Source organism: Salmo salar, chromosome 04 (assembly GCF_965601325.2).
Source record: "Salmo salar chromosome 04, fSalSal1, whole genome shotgun sequence".
Taxonomy (NCBI): domain Eukaryota; kingdom Metazoa; phylum Chordata; class Actinopteri; order Salmoniformes; family Salmonidae; genus Salmo; species Salmo salar.
In genome coordinates, this window is record NC_138294.1 from 66,444,369 (window position 1) to 66,461,618 (window position 17,250).

The 17,250-nt window shown below is 43.6% G+C and overlaps 1 protein-coding gene across 1 annotated transcript in view; it reads left to right on the top strand.

Annotated features, from left to right (window-relative positions):
- The window catches only part of LOC106603449 (VPS37D subunit of ESCRT-I), a 47,932-nt gene extending 43,869 nt beyond the window's left edge, over positions 1-4,063 (top strand). The window contains exon 4 of the mRNA XM_082974623.1: positions 3,080-4,063. Within this exon, the coding sequence (XP_082830749.1) occupies positions 3,080-3,610 (531 nt within the window). The 3' untranslated portion in view covers positions 3,611-4,063. The remainder of the gene's footprint in view (positions 1-3,079) is intronic.
- The last annotated feature ends 13,187 nt before the right edge of the window (positions 4,064-17,250 follow it).

Genomic DNA, 17,250 nt, shown 5'->3' on the forward strand with positions numbered 1-17,250 from the left:
TTTAAAACTAAATAATAAACCATCTTTTGATTTCTGAATGTGTCGGCAGCGGGGACTCGGGGTGTGGCTGCGTTATTGATGTTAATCAGGCCTTTTGATTTTGATAATGTTTGTTTTAGTTTTGTAGGCTAGGCTACCTATTTAATTATTTAAGGTTGGATCAACCTTCAGCAGTCAGTCTGATCTCGTTCCCAATGATCAGTGCTTAGTTTTATGTTGCTGTCCGGCGTTTCTGAATTTGCGATGCAGCCGACGGTCTACGTTTTTCTGTGCAATAGCCTTTCGATTTTAACATTAAAAGGTTTTATGTGTACTAGGATATTTTATTTCATTATATACAGTACCAGTCAAAAGTTTGGACACACCTACTCATTCCAGGGTTTTTCTTTATTTTTACTATTGAGATAAAGCCAAGAGTGTGCAAAGCTGTCATCAAGGCAAAGGGTGGCAACTTTGAAGAATCTAAAATCAAAAATATATTTTTATTGAACTTTTTTTCATTACATGAAAAATATGTGTTATATCATAGTTATACCATAGTTATACCATATGTGTTATTTCATAGTTTTGATGTCCACTTGAATATAGTAAAAATAAAGAAAAACCTTGGAATGAGTTGGTGTCCAAACGTTTGACTGGTACTGTAAGGGGAAAAAAAAATGTATGAAATAAATTGAAATGTATGCATTCACTACTGTAAGTCGCTCTGGATAAGAGCGTCTGCTAAATGACTAAAATGTTTAAAAAAAATACTGTATGTTACAGGACTATGGTTTCACTAATAAATATTGAAATTGAATCAAATGATCTGTTTCTGTCGTCAGTCCATTTTAAATAGGATAGATGGGCTACGGTATATGTCGAATGTGATAGTCTGCCTATAGCCAGCCTGAGTAGGGCCTATAACTACATTCCTATTCTATTCAGAGTTTAGATAAATTAATTGAATTGGAAATGAGCTAATATCAGGCTGGTTAATGCGATGCACGTCTGAAATGTAGAAAAATCCACCCGCACTCCGCCACACCTACTCAGCCAGTCAGGAGCCGCTACTGCGTTGGTTGCAGCCGTGGCATACTGCATACTTTTTACTAAATGGTACGTGCTAAATAGTATGCGACAATGAGTACATATTATGCAGTTTATGTAGTACGCTAGTATGGGTATTCAGATATGGCCAATGTTGTTTGCAGTAACTTATTTGTTCTTGTAATATCGCAAACAGATGTGGCTAGCCCATCCATTAATGTCTCCAGCTTTAAGGTATTTAGCAAAGATAACCAAGTTGTTGCTTTCATTCATACATTTTATTCGAGAAACTGTTAAGTCTCTAATATGTCAAATGCACTTAAAGCTGGAATCCTTAAAATGGTGAAACTGCCACGTCCATTTGCGATATTACAACAACAAAGAAAGTTACTGTAAACAACACTTTTTTTCACCTCGGACATCATTGCACGTATGCAAGAAGTGCACAATATGTACTGCAATTTTTTTTTACCATGCTGCACGACACTCCTCAACTCGACAAAAAAAAAACAATAACGGAGGTGGGGCGGCCAGTGGCACAATTTCCCCCTACTGCGGATTCCATCTTTGTCTTTATAAAGACTTCAATGTTGACAGTGTACAAGATCAAATATTTTTGGCGTCACACAACAGAACACTCAGTAATGGTTGCATAAAAAGAACTGTGTGCAAACCACATCCCAAAATATTCTATTCAGCCCCTGCCTCTATATTATGAAGTAGCTAGGCTTGGTGTGGGATAGCCCATATTGGGCTTGGTGTGGGCTAGCCTGTGCACACCTTGCCAACCGCACAGGGCCAATGGAAATGGGGTAAAGTTTGCTGGGTACATATCGGTATGTTTTTACCCTTGTGTGAAAGGTTATTTTTTCCAGACAATTTGTGCAACCTTGACACATTTAATCCGCCCTCATACTGTCCTGGGTGATAAAACGTTTTATTTGGCGAGGAACACATGGCGCAACACATTTATTGAGCTTGATCCATTAGCAAGTGGTCGTTGTAATCCTTCATTTCACAAACCCTTTAGTAGGTGACCGAATGCATAACTGTGAACAGACTACAGTCCTATACAGCACGTTCCCATCAAGAGAAAGGCTTACTTCCAGAGACTACCCCCCACACACAATCCTTCCAACAGGTTTTGATTTATCCATGCAAGCTCACAGACTTAAATAAACTGTGCTTCCTCCACCTCACACAACCCCGATTGATGGCTCCATGACTCAAAGTTGTTAGGGCAGCAGTCAGCCTGATTGATTGGGTGACCCTCATCATAATAGGACTGTGTTGAGTGATGGCTCTTAGCCAGCACTGAAAAAACATGGGTCTCTCAAAAATAATGACCCTCAGCCCATTTGTTTATTAGATGGATTTCACACAATCAATTTCTCTAACGTATGGCATTAAGGGTGGGTCCTTTTGTGTGTTCCAGCCTTCTAACACCATTTGGTTTTATGTATCGCCACACTATCTTTAGCGGCTCTCTGTTGAAGACGCCAGATTTCAGCCCCAGAGGCTGAAGGTAATATCATAGTGTTGATTATGTCAAGCCCTCTACAGCTGGCAACTGTGAAGAAAGACACAGTGTCCAGGGCAATTATGGTGGTACTGTGGGAACCATTTGAGCTGCTCCGATATGGAAGAGACACAGTAATGACCCAAGCCTTTTTTGTGTGCGTAGCCAGTAGCTGCCTGTTAATTGAGTAATTTCCATTTACTGTGCTCAGACAGAGGTTAGAGTGTTTGGGGAGGTGGGCTGTGCAGACTAGACTGTCATGAATTATTCACTCCCCCCATACTGGGCTAGATGGGTCTTCCACCTGCTCCCCATGACTGGGGGCACAGTTGCCAGTCAGACTGATTACAGTCATTCTAGGGCTGTTCCAGTGGAAGTGTAGTGGACACTGTATTAATGGAAAAACATAAGTTAATGTGAAATCTACTTTTACATGTGGGGCTGTGTTTGAACTGTCCCCAAGGGTTGGGAATCCTTTTGTTTGAATTCCTGTCTTCTGATACCCGTTTATTTGTGGGCCTCTGCTTACAGGACCTCCTGGAGAAGTTCATGGAGGGGAATGTGCCCCTGGAGGGGTTTCTAGACTCCTTCCAAAGCTCCAGGAAGAGCTACCACATCCGCCGTGCTCAGGCCGAGAAACTCCAGGAGCTCAACCGAGCCAAACGGAATTCCAGCAAACCCAAAAAGCCAGAGGAGCGAGAGGACAAGATGTGGGACGAGAACCCGGAACCCCAGCGGACCAACGGCTTCATGGCCCAGGGCCCGCCCCGGGTCTTCCAGCTCCGCTACGGCCTCACCCCCGCCATCCTGCTTCCCCACTTCCCCCTGCCACCCTCCTCCACCACCTCGCCATCTGCCCCGACCCACACCAGTCTACCTCCGCTGGACTCCCAGCCGAGCCAGACCCAAATCCTGAGCCCCAGTGCCCCGCTCTCTGGACATGGGCATCCTGTGAACCTACGGGTCATTGGACAGTTACCCGGAGGCTGGTCAACCAGACCGATGCGGTTACAGCAGCTCTATAGGCCCGCCCCTCACCAGCCTGAGCCTCCATACCGATAACTGAGGCATGGGCCCTAGAGGTCTCTAGACATGGAACCAAACAGTGGCTACCAGACTCATGCACGCAAAGATGGCTTTTGAAGCTTTTGTGGAATTGATCTGAAACATATGTTCGCCATCCATGACACAAAACGTAAACATACCTAAAATGGGAGATAACCAGAAGCCATAAAGCACGGAATAAGTTTAGTTGAAAGCAAGGGAGTAAATGAAGGAGAAACAGGGCATGGTTTTCATTTTTATTTGAATGTTACACTTCCAGGGTGTCACAGGGTTGTAAAGCACAGCTATGATAAGGAAATGTCACAGATGGACTAGTGTCTCCAGCTTGTCATAAAGGACCCTATTGTCCATCCATCCGACTGAGAATGGCAAGGCTTCTATGAAATGGCCTGGTGTCGTTTTGCTGATGATCAATAAAGTCCAAATCATGGTTTTTATTATTAACCTAAATCCTTGTTGTTACTTGTTTCATAGTTCGATCCAAGCAATACAGTCATATTTATGCAGCTTTGGAACCATTTCCAAGCCATCTTTCTGAAATTGCAACACAAAGATGAACCAAGAACACGATATGTGACAGTGTTTATGCAGCTTCCCTTTTCAAATGCACATTTAGTGCAGATGGTCTTCAAAAAATGATGCTGTCACATGGATTTTTTATTATTAATAATATCGTTGAGAGTGGATATGGGGAATCAGTCATTGTTATCTTTGGACTGGCTCCCAAATAGGGCTACATTTTCTAAAAGGTCACCAAGATTCTCAGCCGAAGTTGATTACCGTCACAAATAAACCTTGAAGAGCGCCAAACTCTGTGTTATTTCACAAACAGTGTCGAAGCATTCACGTCGGCAAATTATTTACTTATGGAAATCCTATTTGAAATGACCGGCAACAAAGCTGTTTATATATTCTGATAAATGAGAAACTGCATTTACATTTTAGTCATTTAACAGATATTTTTATCTAGAGCGACTTACATGTGTACATACATTTTATTGTACTTTTGCATACTGGTCCCCCATGGGAATCGAACCCACAACCCTGGTGTTGTAAGCACCATGCTCTACCAACTGAGTCACACAGGATCTTTCAGGACTTCAGTTTTTTATTCTCCTCCCAACTGAGTAGGAGAGCATGTACATTTTCTCAGTGAGAAAGCCAACCTACTGCAGACTGATCTTAGACAGCACATACTGTTATGATTTAATATGAAACAATTTATTTCCTCAAATTTCCTTACTACCAGTCCAGCATATAAGTGCACTTTGGGGAAAATAGGATAATTAAGCAATAAGGCCAGATGGGGTGTGGTGTATGGCCAATATACCACGGTTAAGGGCTGTTCTTATTCACGGCACAATGCTGAGTGCCTAGATACAGCCCTTAGCCGTGGTATATTGGCCGTATACCACACCCCATCGGGCCTTATTGCTTATGGCTCCAAGGTGAGTGTGAACTTTATAGCTCAGATCTTGTGCCCTCTCATAGGAGAAGCCTGCCAGGGCAAGCCAGAGAGAACAACAATGGCTTGACTGTGGTCACAAACAAGTCTTCCCCTATGTCCTCAATATGTTATTATGGCAATAAGATTGTACGGAGCTCATAAGTGACTTAAGGGCCTAGATTTAGAGGACTTTATTTAGCCCACATGAATTGTTTACTAGGCCTTTCAGCTCATGTTGGAGTACTGAAGTTACTCGTGTTTTAACACTTGTGACAGTGTGGATTTTAATTCTAACCCAGATATTAGGCCAAATGATAATAAACAGAAGCTATCACAGAAAGTCTTTATGAAAGGGAATGGTGTACATATCAATGTGGGGTTTCCATTCTGTTTCAGGATCACAACTAAAGCTTTTAGAATTTTGTCCAGTATAGTATCTTTCTCTTCCCTCCTCAAGGTAACTGAATACTCCTGCATCTTTCCTGAAAATGGATGGGAATGTGAATTACAGTACATCAAATTGAATGTGGTGGTTATTCACTAGCCAAAAACAATAGTATTGACATGAAAAGCCCACAGCTTTTCATATCAGTGGATTGTGGTTGCAAGCGCTTCTACAAAATGCCCAGTGTATGTCAAAATGTATCAGTGTGTATTCCATTGAAAATGAGCACTATATCACACTCAAGTCAATTTCTCCTTTCTGCCTGTTGTGTATTTCACTGCAATGTCTCAGTATGAATGCATGTGGCGTATCAAAATATGAGTGGGGCAGGCCACTCCGAATAAGATCATGGCGTCTCAGTAGGTAAATGTCTACTTGTATGGATGTCTGGACACTGAACTGCCAGTGACCTGATTGTGCAAGGAGAAAAAAACTGAGTCGGTGCTGTGTGTGGTAAAGCAAACTAAATGAGAGACAACAATGATTCGTTACAATATTTACATCACTTACTATGAATTCATTGATCTCATTATTTAAGCTTGGCCTACATCATTCAACATGATCAAATCTTAACACAAAGTAGAAATACACACAATGCTACGCCTACAGTATATCGTAAATTAAAGACGTTGGCCTTACTTGTTTTCCCTGCAGGCGACACGCAGACAGCCTGGCCGTCTCTCGGTTGACTCACCCCCCCATGGGTCATCTGGAGTCTCATCAGCCTCCTCTGCTCTCTCTAACAGGCCCCAGGGGCAACACAGTGGCTGTGGCTGGACAGAGGGGGCAAGGCTTGACAATGGGTAGTAGCACCACAGGCCTTGTCAAAAAAAGGAATGTTTCCTGCGCTCTTCAGCAACATTTTATGTCAACAACAGCTTTTGTCACTGGTGGTTTATCTGACAAAATTGCCCTCTGTCATCAGCTCAATTCTAAACTTTAGCTCTATGTCTTTGGGCAAGGAGTTTTATTTTAGAAGTACCCATGCTCGGGGCCTCCCTAGTGGCACAGCGGTCTAAGGCATTGCATCGCAGTGCTAGGGAAGTCACTATAGATCCGTGTTCAATCCCAGGATGTGTCACGACCGAGAGAATCGGCGCTCAATTGGGCCAGCGTTGTCTGGGTTAGGGGAGGGTTTGGCTGGCTAGGATGTCCTTGTACCATCGCTCTAGCGACTCCTTGTGGCGGCCGGGTGCATGCACGCTGACATCGGTCGGCAGTTGTACGGTGTTTCCTCCGACACATTGGTGTGGCTGGCTTCCGGGTTAAGTGAGCAGTGTGTCAAGAAGCACTGCGGCTTGGTGGGGTCATTTTTTGGAGGACCCAACCTTCGCCTCTCCCAAGTGCGTACGGGAGTTGCAGCGATGGGACAAGACTAACTACCAGTTGGGTAGAAAAAAAAGGGGTAAAAATAAAAATATTAACATTAAAAAAAATAAGTACCCATGCTCACTTTCTCTCAGGGTTTTTTTGTCCCTGCCAATTTCATCTAAACTCAGCAAAAAAAGAAACGTCCTGTCACTGTCAACTGCGTTTATTTTCAGCAAACGTAACATGTGTAAATATTTGTATGAACATAACAGGATTCAACAACTGAGACATAAACTGAACAAGTTCCACAGACATGTGACTAACAGAAATTGAATAATGTGTCCCTGACCAAAGGGGGTCAAAATCAAAAGTAACAGTCAGTATGTGGTGTGGCCACCAGCTGCATTAAGTACTGCAGTGCATTTCCTCCTCATGGACTGCACCAGATTTGCCAGTTCTTGCTGTGAGATGTTACACCACTCTTCCACCAAGGCAACTGTAAGTTCCCGGACATTTCTGGGGGGAATGGCCCTAGCCCTCACCCTCCGATCCAACAGGTCCCAGAGGTGCTCAATGGGATTGAGATCGGGGCTCTTCGCTGGCCATGGCAGAACACTGACATTCCGGTCTTGCAGGAAATCACGCACAGAACGAGCAGTATGGCTGGTGGCATTGTCATGCTGGAGGGTCATGTCAGCATGAGCCTGCAGGAAGGGTACCACATGAGGGAGGAGGATGTCTTCCCTGTAACGCACAGCGTTGAGATTGCCTGCAATGACAACAAGCTCAGTCCGATGATGCTGTGACACACCGCCCCAAACCATGACGGACCCTCCACCTCAAAATCGGTCCCGCTCCAGAGTACAGGCCTCGGTGTAACGCTCAGTCCTTCGGTGATAAACGCGAAGCTGACCATCTCCCCTGGTGAGACAAAACCGCGACTCGTCAGTGAAGAGCAGTTTTTGCCAGTACTGTCTGGTCCAGCGACGGTGGGTTTGTGCCCATAGGCAACGTTGTTGCTGGTGATGTCTGGTGAGGACCTGCCTTACAACAGGCCTACAAGCCCTCAGTCCAGCCTCTCTCAGCCTATTGTGGACAGTCTGAGCACTGATGGAGGGATTGTGCATTCCTGGTGTAACTCGGGCAGTTGTTGTTGCCATCCTGTACCTGTCCCGCAGGTTTTTGTAATTTTATTTCACATTTATTTAACCAGGTAGGCCAGTTGAGAACAAGTTCTCATTTACAACTGCGACCTGGCCAAGATAAAGCAAAGCAGAAGTGGGATAAACAAGCGTACAGTCAATAACAATAAAAACATCTATATACAATGTGTGCAAATAGAGTAAGGAGGTAAGGCGATAAATAGGAAAATAAGTAATTACAAATCAGCAAATTAACACTGGAGTGATAGATGTGCAGATGATGATGGGCAAGTAGAAATACTGGTGTGCAAAAGAGCAACAAAAAAAGTAAATAAAAACAATATGGGGATAAGGTAGGTAGTTGGATGGGCTATTTACAGATGGGCTGTGTACAGCTGCAGCGATCGGTAAGCTGCTCAGATAGCTGATGCTTAAAGTTAGTGAGGGAGATATAAGTCTCCAACTTCAGTGATTTTTGCAATTCGTTCCAGTCATTGGCAGCAGAGAATTGGACGGAAAGGTGGCCAAAGGAGGTGTTGGCTTTGGGGATGACCAGTGAGATATACCTGCTGGAGCGCGTGCAATGGGTGGGTGTTGTTATAGTGACCAGTGAGCTGAGATAAGGCAGAGCTTTACCTAGCAAAGACTTATAGATGACCTGGAGCCAGTGGGTCTGGCGACGAATATGTAGTGAGGGCCAGCCGACGAGAGCATACAGGTCGCAGTGGTGGGTGGTATATGGGGCTTTGGTGACAAAACGGATGACACTGTGATAGAATGCATCCAATTTGCTGAGTAGAGTGTTGGAGGCTATTCTGTAAATGACATCGCTGAAGTCGAGGATCGGTAGGATAGTCAGTTTTATTAGGGTATGTTTGGCAGCGTGAGTGAAGGATGCTTTGTTGCGAAATAGGAAGCCGATTCTATATTTAATTTTGGATTGGAGATGCTTAATATGAGTCTGGAAGGAGAGTTTACAGTCTAGCCAGACACCTATGTATTTGTAGTTGTCCACATATTCTAAGTCAGAAACGTCCAGAGTAGTGATGCTAGTCGGGCAGGCGGGTGCGGGCAGCGATCGGTTGAAGAGCATGCATTTAGTTTTACTAGCGTTTAAGAGCAGTTGGAGGCCACGGAAGGAGTGTTGTATTGCATTGAAGCTCGTTTGGAGGTTTGTTAACACAGCGTCCAAAGAAGGGCCAGACGTATACAGAATGGTGTCGTCCGCGTAGAGGTGAATCAAGGAATCCCCCGCAGCAAGAGCGACATCATTGATATATACAGAGAAAAGAGTCTGCCTGAGAATTGAACCCCGTGGTACCCCCATAGAGACTGCCAGAGGTCCGGACAACAGGCCCTCCAATTTGGCACACTGAACTTTGTCTGAGAAATAGTTGGTGAACCAGGCGAGGCAGTCATTTGAGAAACCAAGGCTGCTGAGTCTGCTGATAAGAATACTGTGATTGACAGAGTCGAAAGCCTTGGCTAGGTCGATGCACAGTACTGTCTTTTATCGATGGTGGTTATGATATCGTTTAGTACCTTGAGCGTGGCTGAGGTGCACCCATGACCAGCTCGGAAACCGGATTGCACAGCGGAGAAGGTGGGATTCGAAATGGTCAGTGATCTGTTTGTTAACTTGGTTTTTGAAGACTTTAGAAAGGCAGGTCAGGATGGATATACAGTTGAAGTCGGAACTTTACAGACACAGGCTGGAATCAGTAAAACTCGTTTTTCAACCACTCCACAAATTTCTTGTTAACAAACTATAGTTTTGGCAAGTCGGTTAGGACATCTACTTTGTGCATGACACAAGTAATTTTTCAAACAATTGTTCACAGACAGATTATTTCACTTATAAGTCACTGTATCACAATTCCAGTGGATCAGAAGTTTACATACACTAAGTTGACTGTGCCTTTAAACAGCTTGGAAAATTCCAGAAAATGATGTCATGGCTTCAGAAGCTTCTGATAGGCTAATTGACATCATTTGAGTAAATTGGAGGTGTACCTGTGGATGTATTTCAAGGCCTCCCTTCAAACTTGGTGCCTCTTTGCTTGACATCATGGGACAATCAAAAGAAATCAGCCAAGACCTCAGAAAAATAAAATTGTAGACCTCCACAAGTCTGGCTAATCCTTGGGAGCAATTTCCAAATTGAAGGTACCACGTTCATCTGTACAAACAATAGTACGCAAGTATAAACACCATGGGACCAAGCAGCCGCCATACCGCTCAGGAAGGAGACGCGTTCTGTCTCCTAGAGATGAAAGTACTTTGGTGCAAAAAGTGCAAATCAATCCTAGAACAACAGCAAAGGACCTTGTGAAGCTGCTGGAGGAAACAGGTACAAAAGTATCTATATCCACAGTAAATGAGTCCTATATCGACATAACCTGAAAGGCCGCTCAGCAAGGAAGAAACCACTGCTCCAAAACTGCCATGAAAAAGCCATACTACGGTTTGCAACTGCACATGGGGACAAAGATCGTACTTTTTTGAGAAATGTCCTCTGGTCTGATCAAACAAAAATAGAACTGTTTGGCCATAATGACCATTGTTATGTTTGGAGGAAAAAGGGGATAGCTTGCAAGCCGAAGAACACCATCCCAACCGTGAAGCACCGGGGTGGCAGCATCATGTTGTGGGGGTGCTTTGCTGCACGAGGGACTGGTGCACTTCACAAAATAGATGGCATCATGAGAAAGGAAAATTACATGGATATATTGAAGCAACATCTCAAGACATCAGTCAGGAAGTTAAAGCTTGGTCGCAAATGGGTCTTCCAAACGGACAATGACCCCAAGCACACTTCCAAATCAAAATTGCTTAAGGACAACAAATTCAAGGTATTAGAGAGGCCATCACAAAGCCCTGACCTCAATCCCATAGAAAATTTGTGGGCAGAACTGAAAAAGCATGTGCGAGCAAGGAGGCCTACAAACCTGACTCAGTAACACTAGCTTTGTCAGGAGGAATGGGCCAAAATTCACCCAATTTATTGTGGGAAGCTTGTGGAAGGCTACCCGAAATGTTTGATCCAAGTTAAACAATTTAAAGGCAATGCTACCAAATACTAATTGAGTGTATGGAAACTTCTGACCCACTGGGAATGTGATGAAAGAAATTAAAGCTGAAATAAATCATTAGATCTACTATTATTCTGAGATTTCACATTCTTAAAATAAAAGTGTTGATCCTAACTGACCTAAAACAGGGAATTTGTACTAGGATTAAACGTCAGGAATTGTGAAAAACTGAGTTTAAATGTATTTGGCTAAGGCGTATGTAAACTTCCGACTTCAACTGTAGGTCTGTAACAGTTTGGGTCTTGAGTGTCACGCCCTTTGAAGAGGGGGATGACCACGGCAGCATTCCCATCTTTAGGAATCTTGGACGATACGAAAGAGAGGTTGTACAGACTAGTAATAGGGGTTGCAACAATGGCGGCAGATCATTTTAGAAAGAGAGGGTCCAGATTGTGTAGCCCAGCTGATTTGTACAGATCCAGTTTTTTTTTAGCTCTTTCAGAACATCTATCTGGATTTGGGTGAAGGAGAAGCTGGGGAGGCTTGGGCAAGTAGCTGCGGGGGGTGCAGAGCTGTTGGCCGGGGTTGGGGTAGCCAGGAGGAAAGCATGGCCAGCTGTAGAGAAATTGAAATTCCCGATTATATGGATTTATCAGTGGTGACACAGTTTCCTAGCCTCAGTGCAGTGGGCAGCTGGGAGGAGGTGCTCTTATTCTCCATGGACTTTACAGTGTCCCAAACCTTTTTGGAATTAGTGCTACAGGATGCCAATTTCTGTTTGAAAAAGCTAGCCTTAGCTTTCCTAACTGACTGGGTGTATTGGTTCCTGACTTCCCTGAAAAGTTGCATATCGCGGGGACTATTCGATGCTAGTGCAGTACGGCACAGGATGTTTTTGTGCTGGTCGAGGGGAGTCCGGTCTGGAGTGAACCAAGGGCTATATCTGTTCTTAGTTCTACATTTAAGATGGTGAGGAAATTACTTTTAAAGAACAACCAGGCATCCTCTACTGACGGGATGAGGTCAATATCCTTCCAGGATACCTGGGCCAGGTCGATTAGAAAGGCCTGCTCGCAGAAGTTTTTTAGGGAGCGTTTGACAGTGATGAGGGGTGGTCGTTTGACCGCGGACCCATAACGGATGCAGGCAATGAGGCAGTGAATGCTGAGATCCTGATTGAAAACAGCAGAGGTGTATTTGGAGGGCAAGTTGGTCAGAATAATATCTATGAGGGTGCCTATGTTTACGGATTTAGGGTTGTACCTGGTGGGTTCCTTGATAATTTGGGTGAGATTGAGGGCATCTAGCTTAGATTGTAGGACGGCCGGGGTGTTAAGCATATCCCAGTTTAGGTCACCTTACAGAATGAACTCTGAAGATAGATAGGGGGAAATCAATTCACATATGGTGTCCAGGGCACAGCTGGGAGCTGAGGGGGGTCTATAACAGGCGGCAACAGTGAGAGACATTTCTGGAGAGATTCATTTTTTTAATTAGAAGCTCGAACTGTTTGGGCATAGACCTGGAAAGTATGACAACTTTGCAGGCTAACTCCTCCCCCTTTGGCAGTTCTATCTTAGCTAGCTAAGACAACAACAGCTAAGACAACAACAACAGGTAAAATGGCATTGAATGGGCAAAGAGGCTCAGTTAACTACACACAGGGCCTGAGATCGAGGCTGGGGCCGACAGATATATAAAATAAACAAAATGGAGTACCGTGATTAATGAACAGTCCAGCAGGCATCAGCTATGTAGCCACGTTCAGATGTACTGATCCTGTGCAGGTGTTGTTGCATATGGTCTGCCACTGCGAGGACGATCAGCTGTCCGTCCTGTCTCCCTGTAGCGCTGTCTTAGGCGTCTCACAGTACAGACATTGCAATTTATTGCACTGGCCACATCTGAAGTCCTCATGCCTCCTTGCAGCATGCCTAAGGCACGTTCACACAGATGAGCAGGAACCCTGGGCATCTTTCTTTTGGTGTTTTTCAGAGTCAATAGAAAGGCCTCTTTAGTGTACTAAGTTTTCATAACTGTGACCTTAATTGCCTACCGTCTGTAAGCTGTTAGTGTCTTAATGACCGTTCCACAGGTGCATGTTCATTAATTGTTTATGGTTCATTGAACAAGCATGGGAAACAGTGTTCAGCCCCTTTACAACATTTACATTACATTTACATTTAAGTCATTTAGCAGACGCTCTTATCCAGAGCGACTTACAAATTGGTGCATTCACCTTATGATATCCAGTGGAACAACCACTTTACAATAGTGCATCTAAATCTTTTAGAGGGGGGGGGGGGGGGGGGGTTGAAGGATTACTTTATCCTATCCTAGGTATTCCTTAAAGAGGTGGGGTTTCAGGTGTCTCTGGAAGGTGGTGATTGACTCCGCTGTCCTGGCGTCGTGAGGGAGCTTGTTCCACCATAGGGGTGCCAGAGCAGCGAACAGTTTTGACTGGGCTGAGCGGGAACTGGGCTTCCTCAGAGGTAGGGGGGCCAGCAGGCCAGAGGTGGATGAGCACAGTGCCCTCGTTTGGGTGTAGGGACTGATCAGAGCCTGAAGGTACGGAGGTGCCGTTCCCCTCACGGCTCTGTAGGCAAGCACCATGGTCTTGTAGCAGATGCGAGCTTCAACTGGAAGCCAGTGGAGAGAGCAGAGGAGCGGGGTGACGTGAGAGAACTTGGGAAGGTTGAACACCAGATGGGCTGCGGCGTTCTGGATGAGTTGTAGGGGTTTAATGGCACAGGCAGGGAGCCCAGCCAACAGCGAGTTGCAGTAATCCAGACGGGAGATGACAAGTGCCTGGATTAGGACCTGCGCCGCTTCCTGTGTGAGGCAGGGTCGTAATCTGCGAATGTTGTAGAGCATGAACCTACAGGATCGGGTCACCGCCTTGATGTTAGTGGAGAACGACAGGGTGTTGTCCAGGGTCACGCCAATGAATATCTGTGAAGTTATTTGGATTTTTACAAATTATCTTTGAAAGACAGGGTCCTGAAAAAGGGACGTTTCTTTTTTTGCTTAGTTTATTATGAAGAAACAGTCTTTTTTTGAATTCATGAAAGCAGCATTGATAATGTTAGATTTATGGACTTATCAGGAACAGCAAATACTTCAGGTTTGAGATATTCACTTACATTAGAGCACAATGAATGCAGCATTTTGCTCTAGTCTTAACCTACCACACCCTAACATTGATGTGATCTTATAAAACGTGGCCATATGTGGAATAATTACCATTTTCACCATAGTAATCCAGTCAATGCAAATTAAATGTTTTGGCACAGTGATTAGGTGGGCCTTCAATTTCCTTGAAGCTTAACTCCAGCTCCAATCCTTTGCATACACACCATAAAATCATCAGCTATATTTCATAGTTGAATGATACATTTGATCTATGAAAGCAGATTTGCATTTTTCATATGTACAGTATAGAGATTTAAGCCAGGTGAATGTTTGATGTTTAATTAAGGCAGAAATATTTTATATTTATTTTCCCTTCAACTATTCACAGTATGGGATCTGGTGAAAACAATGTGTGCGCGTGCGATTGTTTATGTTGCTTATTAGCCCTATCAAATGCCCCTGTAGGGGTTGTTGGGGGAGGGGGGTTCAGTCAAGTGAAGGCGAAACGAAAAACAGGGTCAGTTGAAAGGCAACACAGGGAGAAGCTGTGATGTTCTGTCCAGACAGTTATCCGCCTTTGATCTTTTAGCAGGGTCTATCTGGTGAGTGGTTTGGGTTAGAACTGAATTTGAGAAGGGCAAGGGGCAGGGCCGATCAATGTCAAATTCACGAGAGCCGTATCAAATTAACATAAGACCCTGTGCCGCAAAGACAGGGGGCTGTAGCACAGCATATAGTCCATCTCACTCAGTCTCTCTTTCTCTGGCTGATGTTCTCTTGCTTGCTAATCCCCAATTTGGCACCCATCTGCATGTTTCAAACATCACATCGTGAGTGTGCTACATGTTACGCAACTGGCACATCCCTGCTGACATTAAGATGCTGTGGGCGTAATAGGGAAAATGAAATCATTTTGACTAGAGCCCACACAACGCCTCCAGAGAATGCCACGCAGAGCGAGTGGCATAAACAAGTCCTGTACCCTAGAGAGAAACTCTATGGGAGGTTGGGGGGACTGAGGGGTAACCGAGCAAGGGGTGAGTACAGTGTCCACTTTAGCCAGGGAGCTGTTGTGAGAGCTGCCACAGCCTATTAAGATATGGGCTGACATTAATTGAGGGAGTCTTCGAGTGCATTCACAAACCAGCTCAGACAGAGTTTACTGGGAGAAACCATCCCGCACACACACACACACACACACACACACACACACACACACACACACACACACAGTAAGTGTGTATGGTGTATGTGTGCCTATTGGGAGTTCAATTGTGTTTATATCTGCCTACATTCTCCCTACGGTTGATGTGTAAAGGGGGGAAATATCCCTACTGCTCTCTGTTTAGGATGTAACCAGTCTAATTAATTCAAATGCAATGAGTTGATGCATTTTGAGTGTGTATAATATTTGCCTTGTGCAATTGCTGCTCTCGGAGGGACTTAAAGTAAGCCTAACTGAAACTCTGTAACACTGTGGCTTTGACCATTCAGAGTATTTTGCATAAGAGTTGTTATACGTTTATTGTCATAATAGAGACCATCGATTGTGTGTTGACTTTGGTATCAATAGGTGAGGTTAGGGTGCTCTGTACTGAGCAACGTGCATGATGTTGATGTTCAGAGTCTGACTAGGAAAACTACACTAAATATAACAATATATTGTCCTTATGGAAAGGAATGGAGTTATTTTTTTAAGGCTAACCTTACGCTCGCTCCTCTCCTGGGTGATGCTAATGCATCATCTTATGCCAACATGCCCAACAAGCATTAGTTGTTGAGCAATGACCAATAAAGAAATCATGCGTCTTATTTCAAGTAGGGGAGTTGGTTACATTGTCACAATAAATGGGATGTCATTTTTAATGTGCAAGGGCTCTGGAATATGTTTTTCAAGGCAGGATCAAGCCAAGTCTCCCAAGCTTTTGCCTTTAAAGGGGCAAAACCGCTGTTGAAACAATAACAAAGCGTTGCCCCCACCACTGTTTCGGTAAAAAGCTGAGGGATGGGGCTGGAGTAATGCAACCACTCAAATTCATAGACAGAGCTATGGATGTAAGTACTGACCATTTTATCAAAATGATAGTTTTAAGCTTGTTTTGAGTCTATACAGAGTCTGTTTACATTTATCTTGTTCACAAACATTGGAATAAAACAAGCTTAGGCTATATTTTGGGCTCTGATTGGGTATGACTGTTGAACTAAAGCTCATGAGGCATTTATAAGTTAAAATTGATGTGAAATAAATTGCCATCTTGCACCTTTCTTAAATAATTCCCAATTTCTTCTAAAAATGAGTTGAAATAATAATGAATAAAACGTTTGGTCACCACACCTTGTTATTGGATTATTACATTGCAGAACCAATTGTATTTTTTGTAAACTTAAGTTGTAATGGAGACAAATGGCATGGACAAAATGATAATTATTGGCACCCCGGAGCTAGTACTTGGTTACACAGCCTTTTCCCATGATAATTGCAAACAAACACTTATTGTAGCCATCAATGAGCTTGCTACACCTTTGTGATTTGGCCCACTTTTTTACCAGCAAACTGTTCTAATTCTTCAATGTTTGAGGGGTGCCCTCCATCAACTGCTGTTTTATGATCTCGCCGTAGATAATCTGCTGACTTCATGATGCCTTGCGCACGCATGTTTAAGTCCCCCAGTACCAGAGGCAGCAAAGCAACTCCACAGCATTATCAAAACTCCACATGTTTGATTGTTTAAGAATTTCAATAAATGTTTTACAAAAATGTATTTATTTCTGTAATGTTGAAAATCCAATAACAAGAAAATCCAATAATCCATTTAAATTTATTTTAGAATAAATCGAAAAATGTTTATTTTTTAAGTGCAAGGGTGCCAATATATCTGGCCGCAACTAGATATTCTTAAAAAAATCAATGGGTACATATCATTAATTTATGTCCACAAATGGTAGTAGAAACTGAAGATTGGCCGATTAAACTAGGGCAGGGTTCCCCAACAAAACACAATTCACATGCATAATCAAGAGATATATGTGATTTTATACAAATATAAGCAAGGTTTGAAATGACTATGTTTTAGTCAAACGTTATATCTGTTTGGGCTTCATGCGGTCAATTTGCAGTCTACAAATTA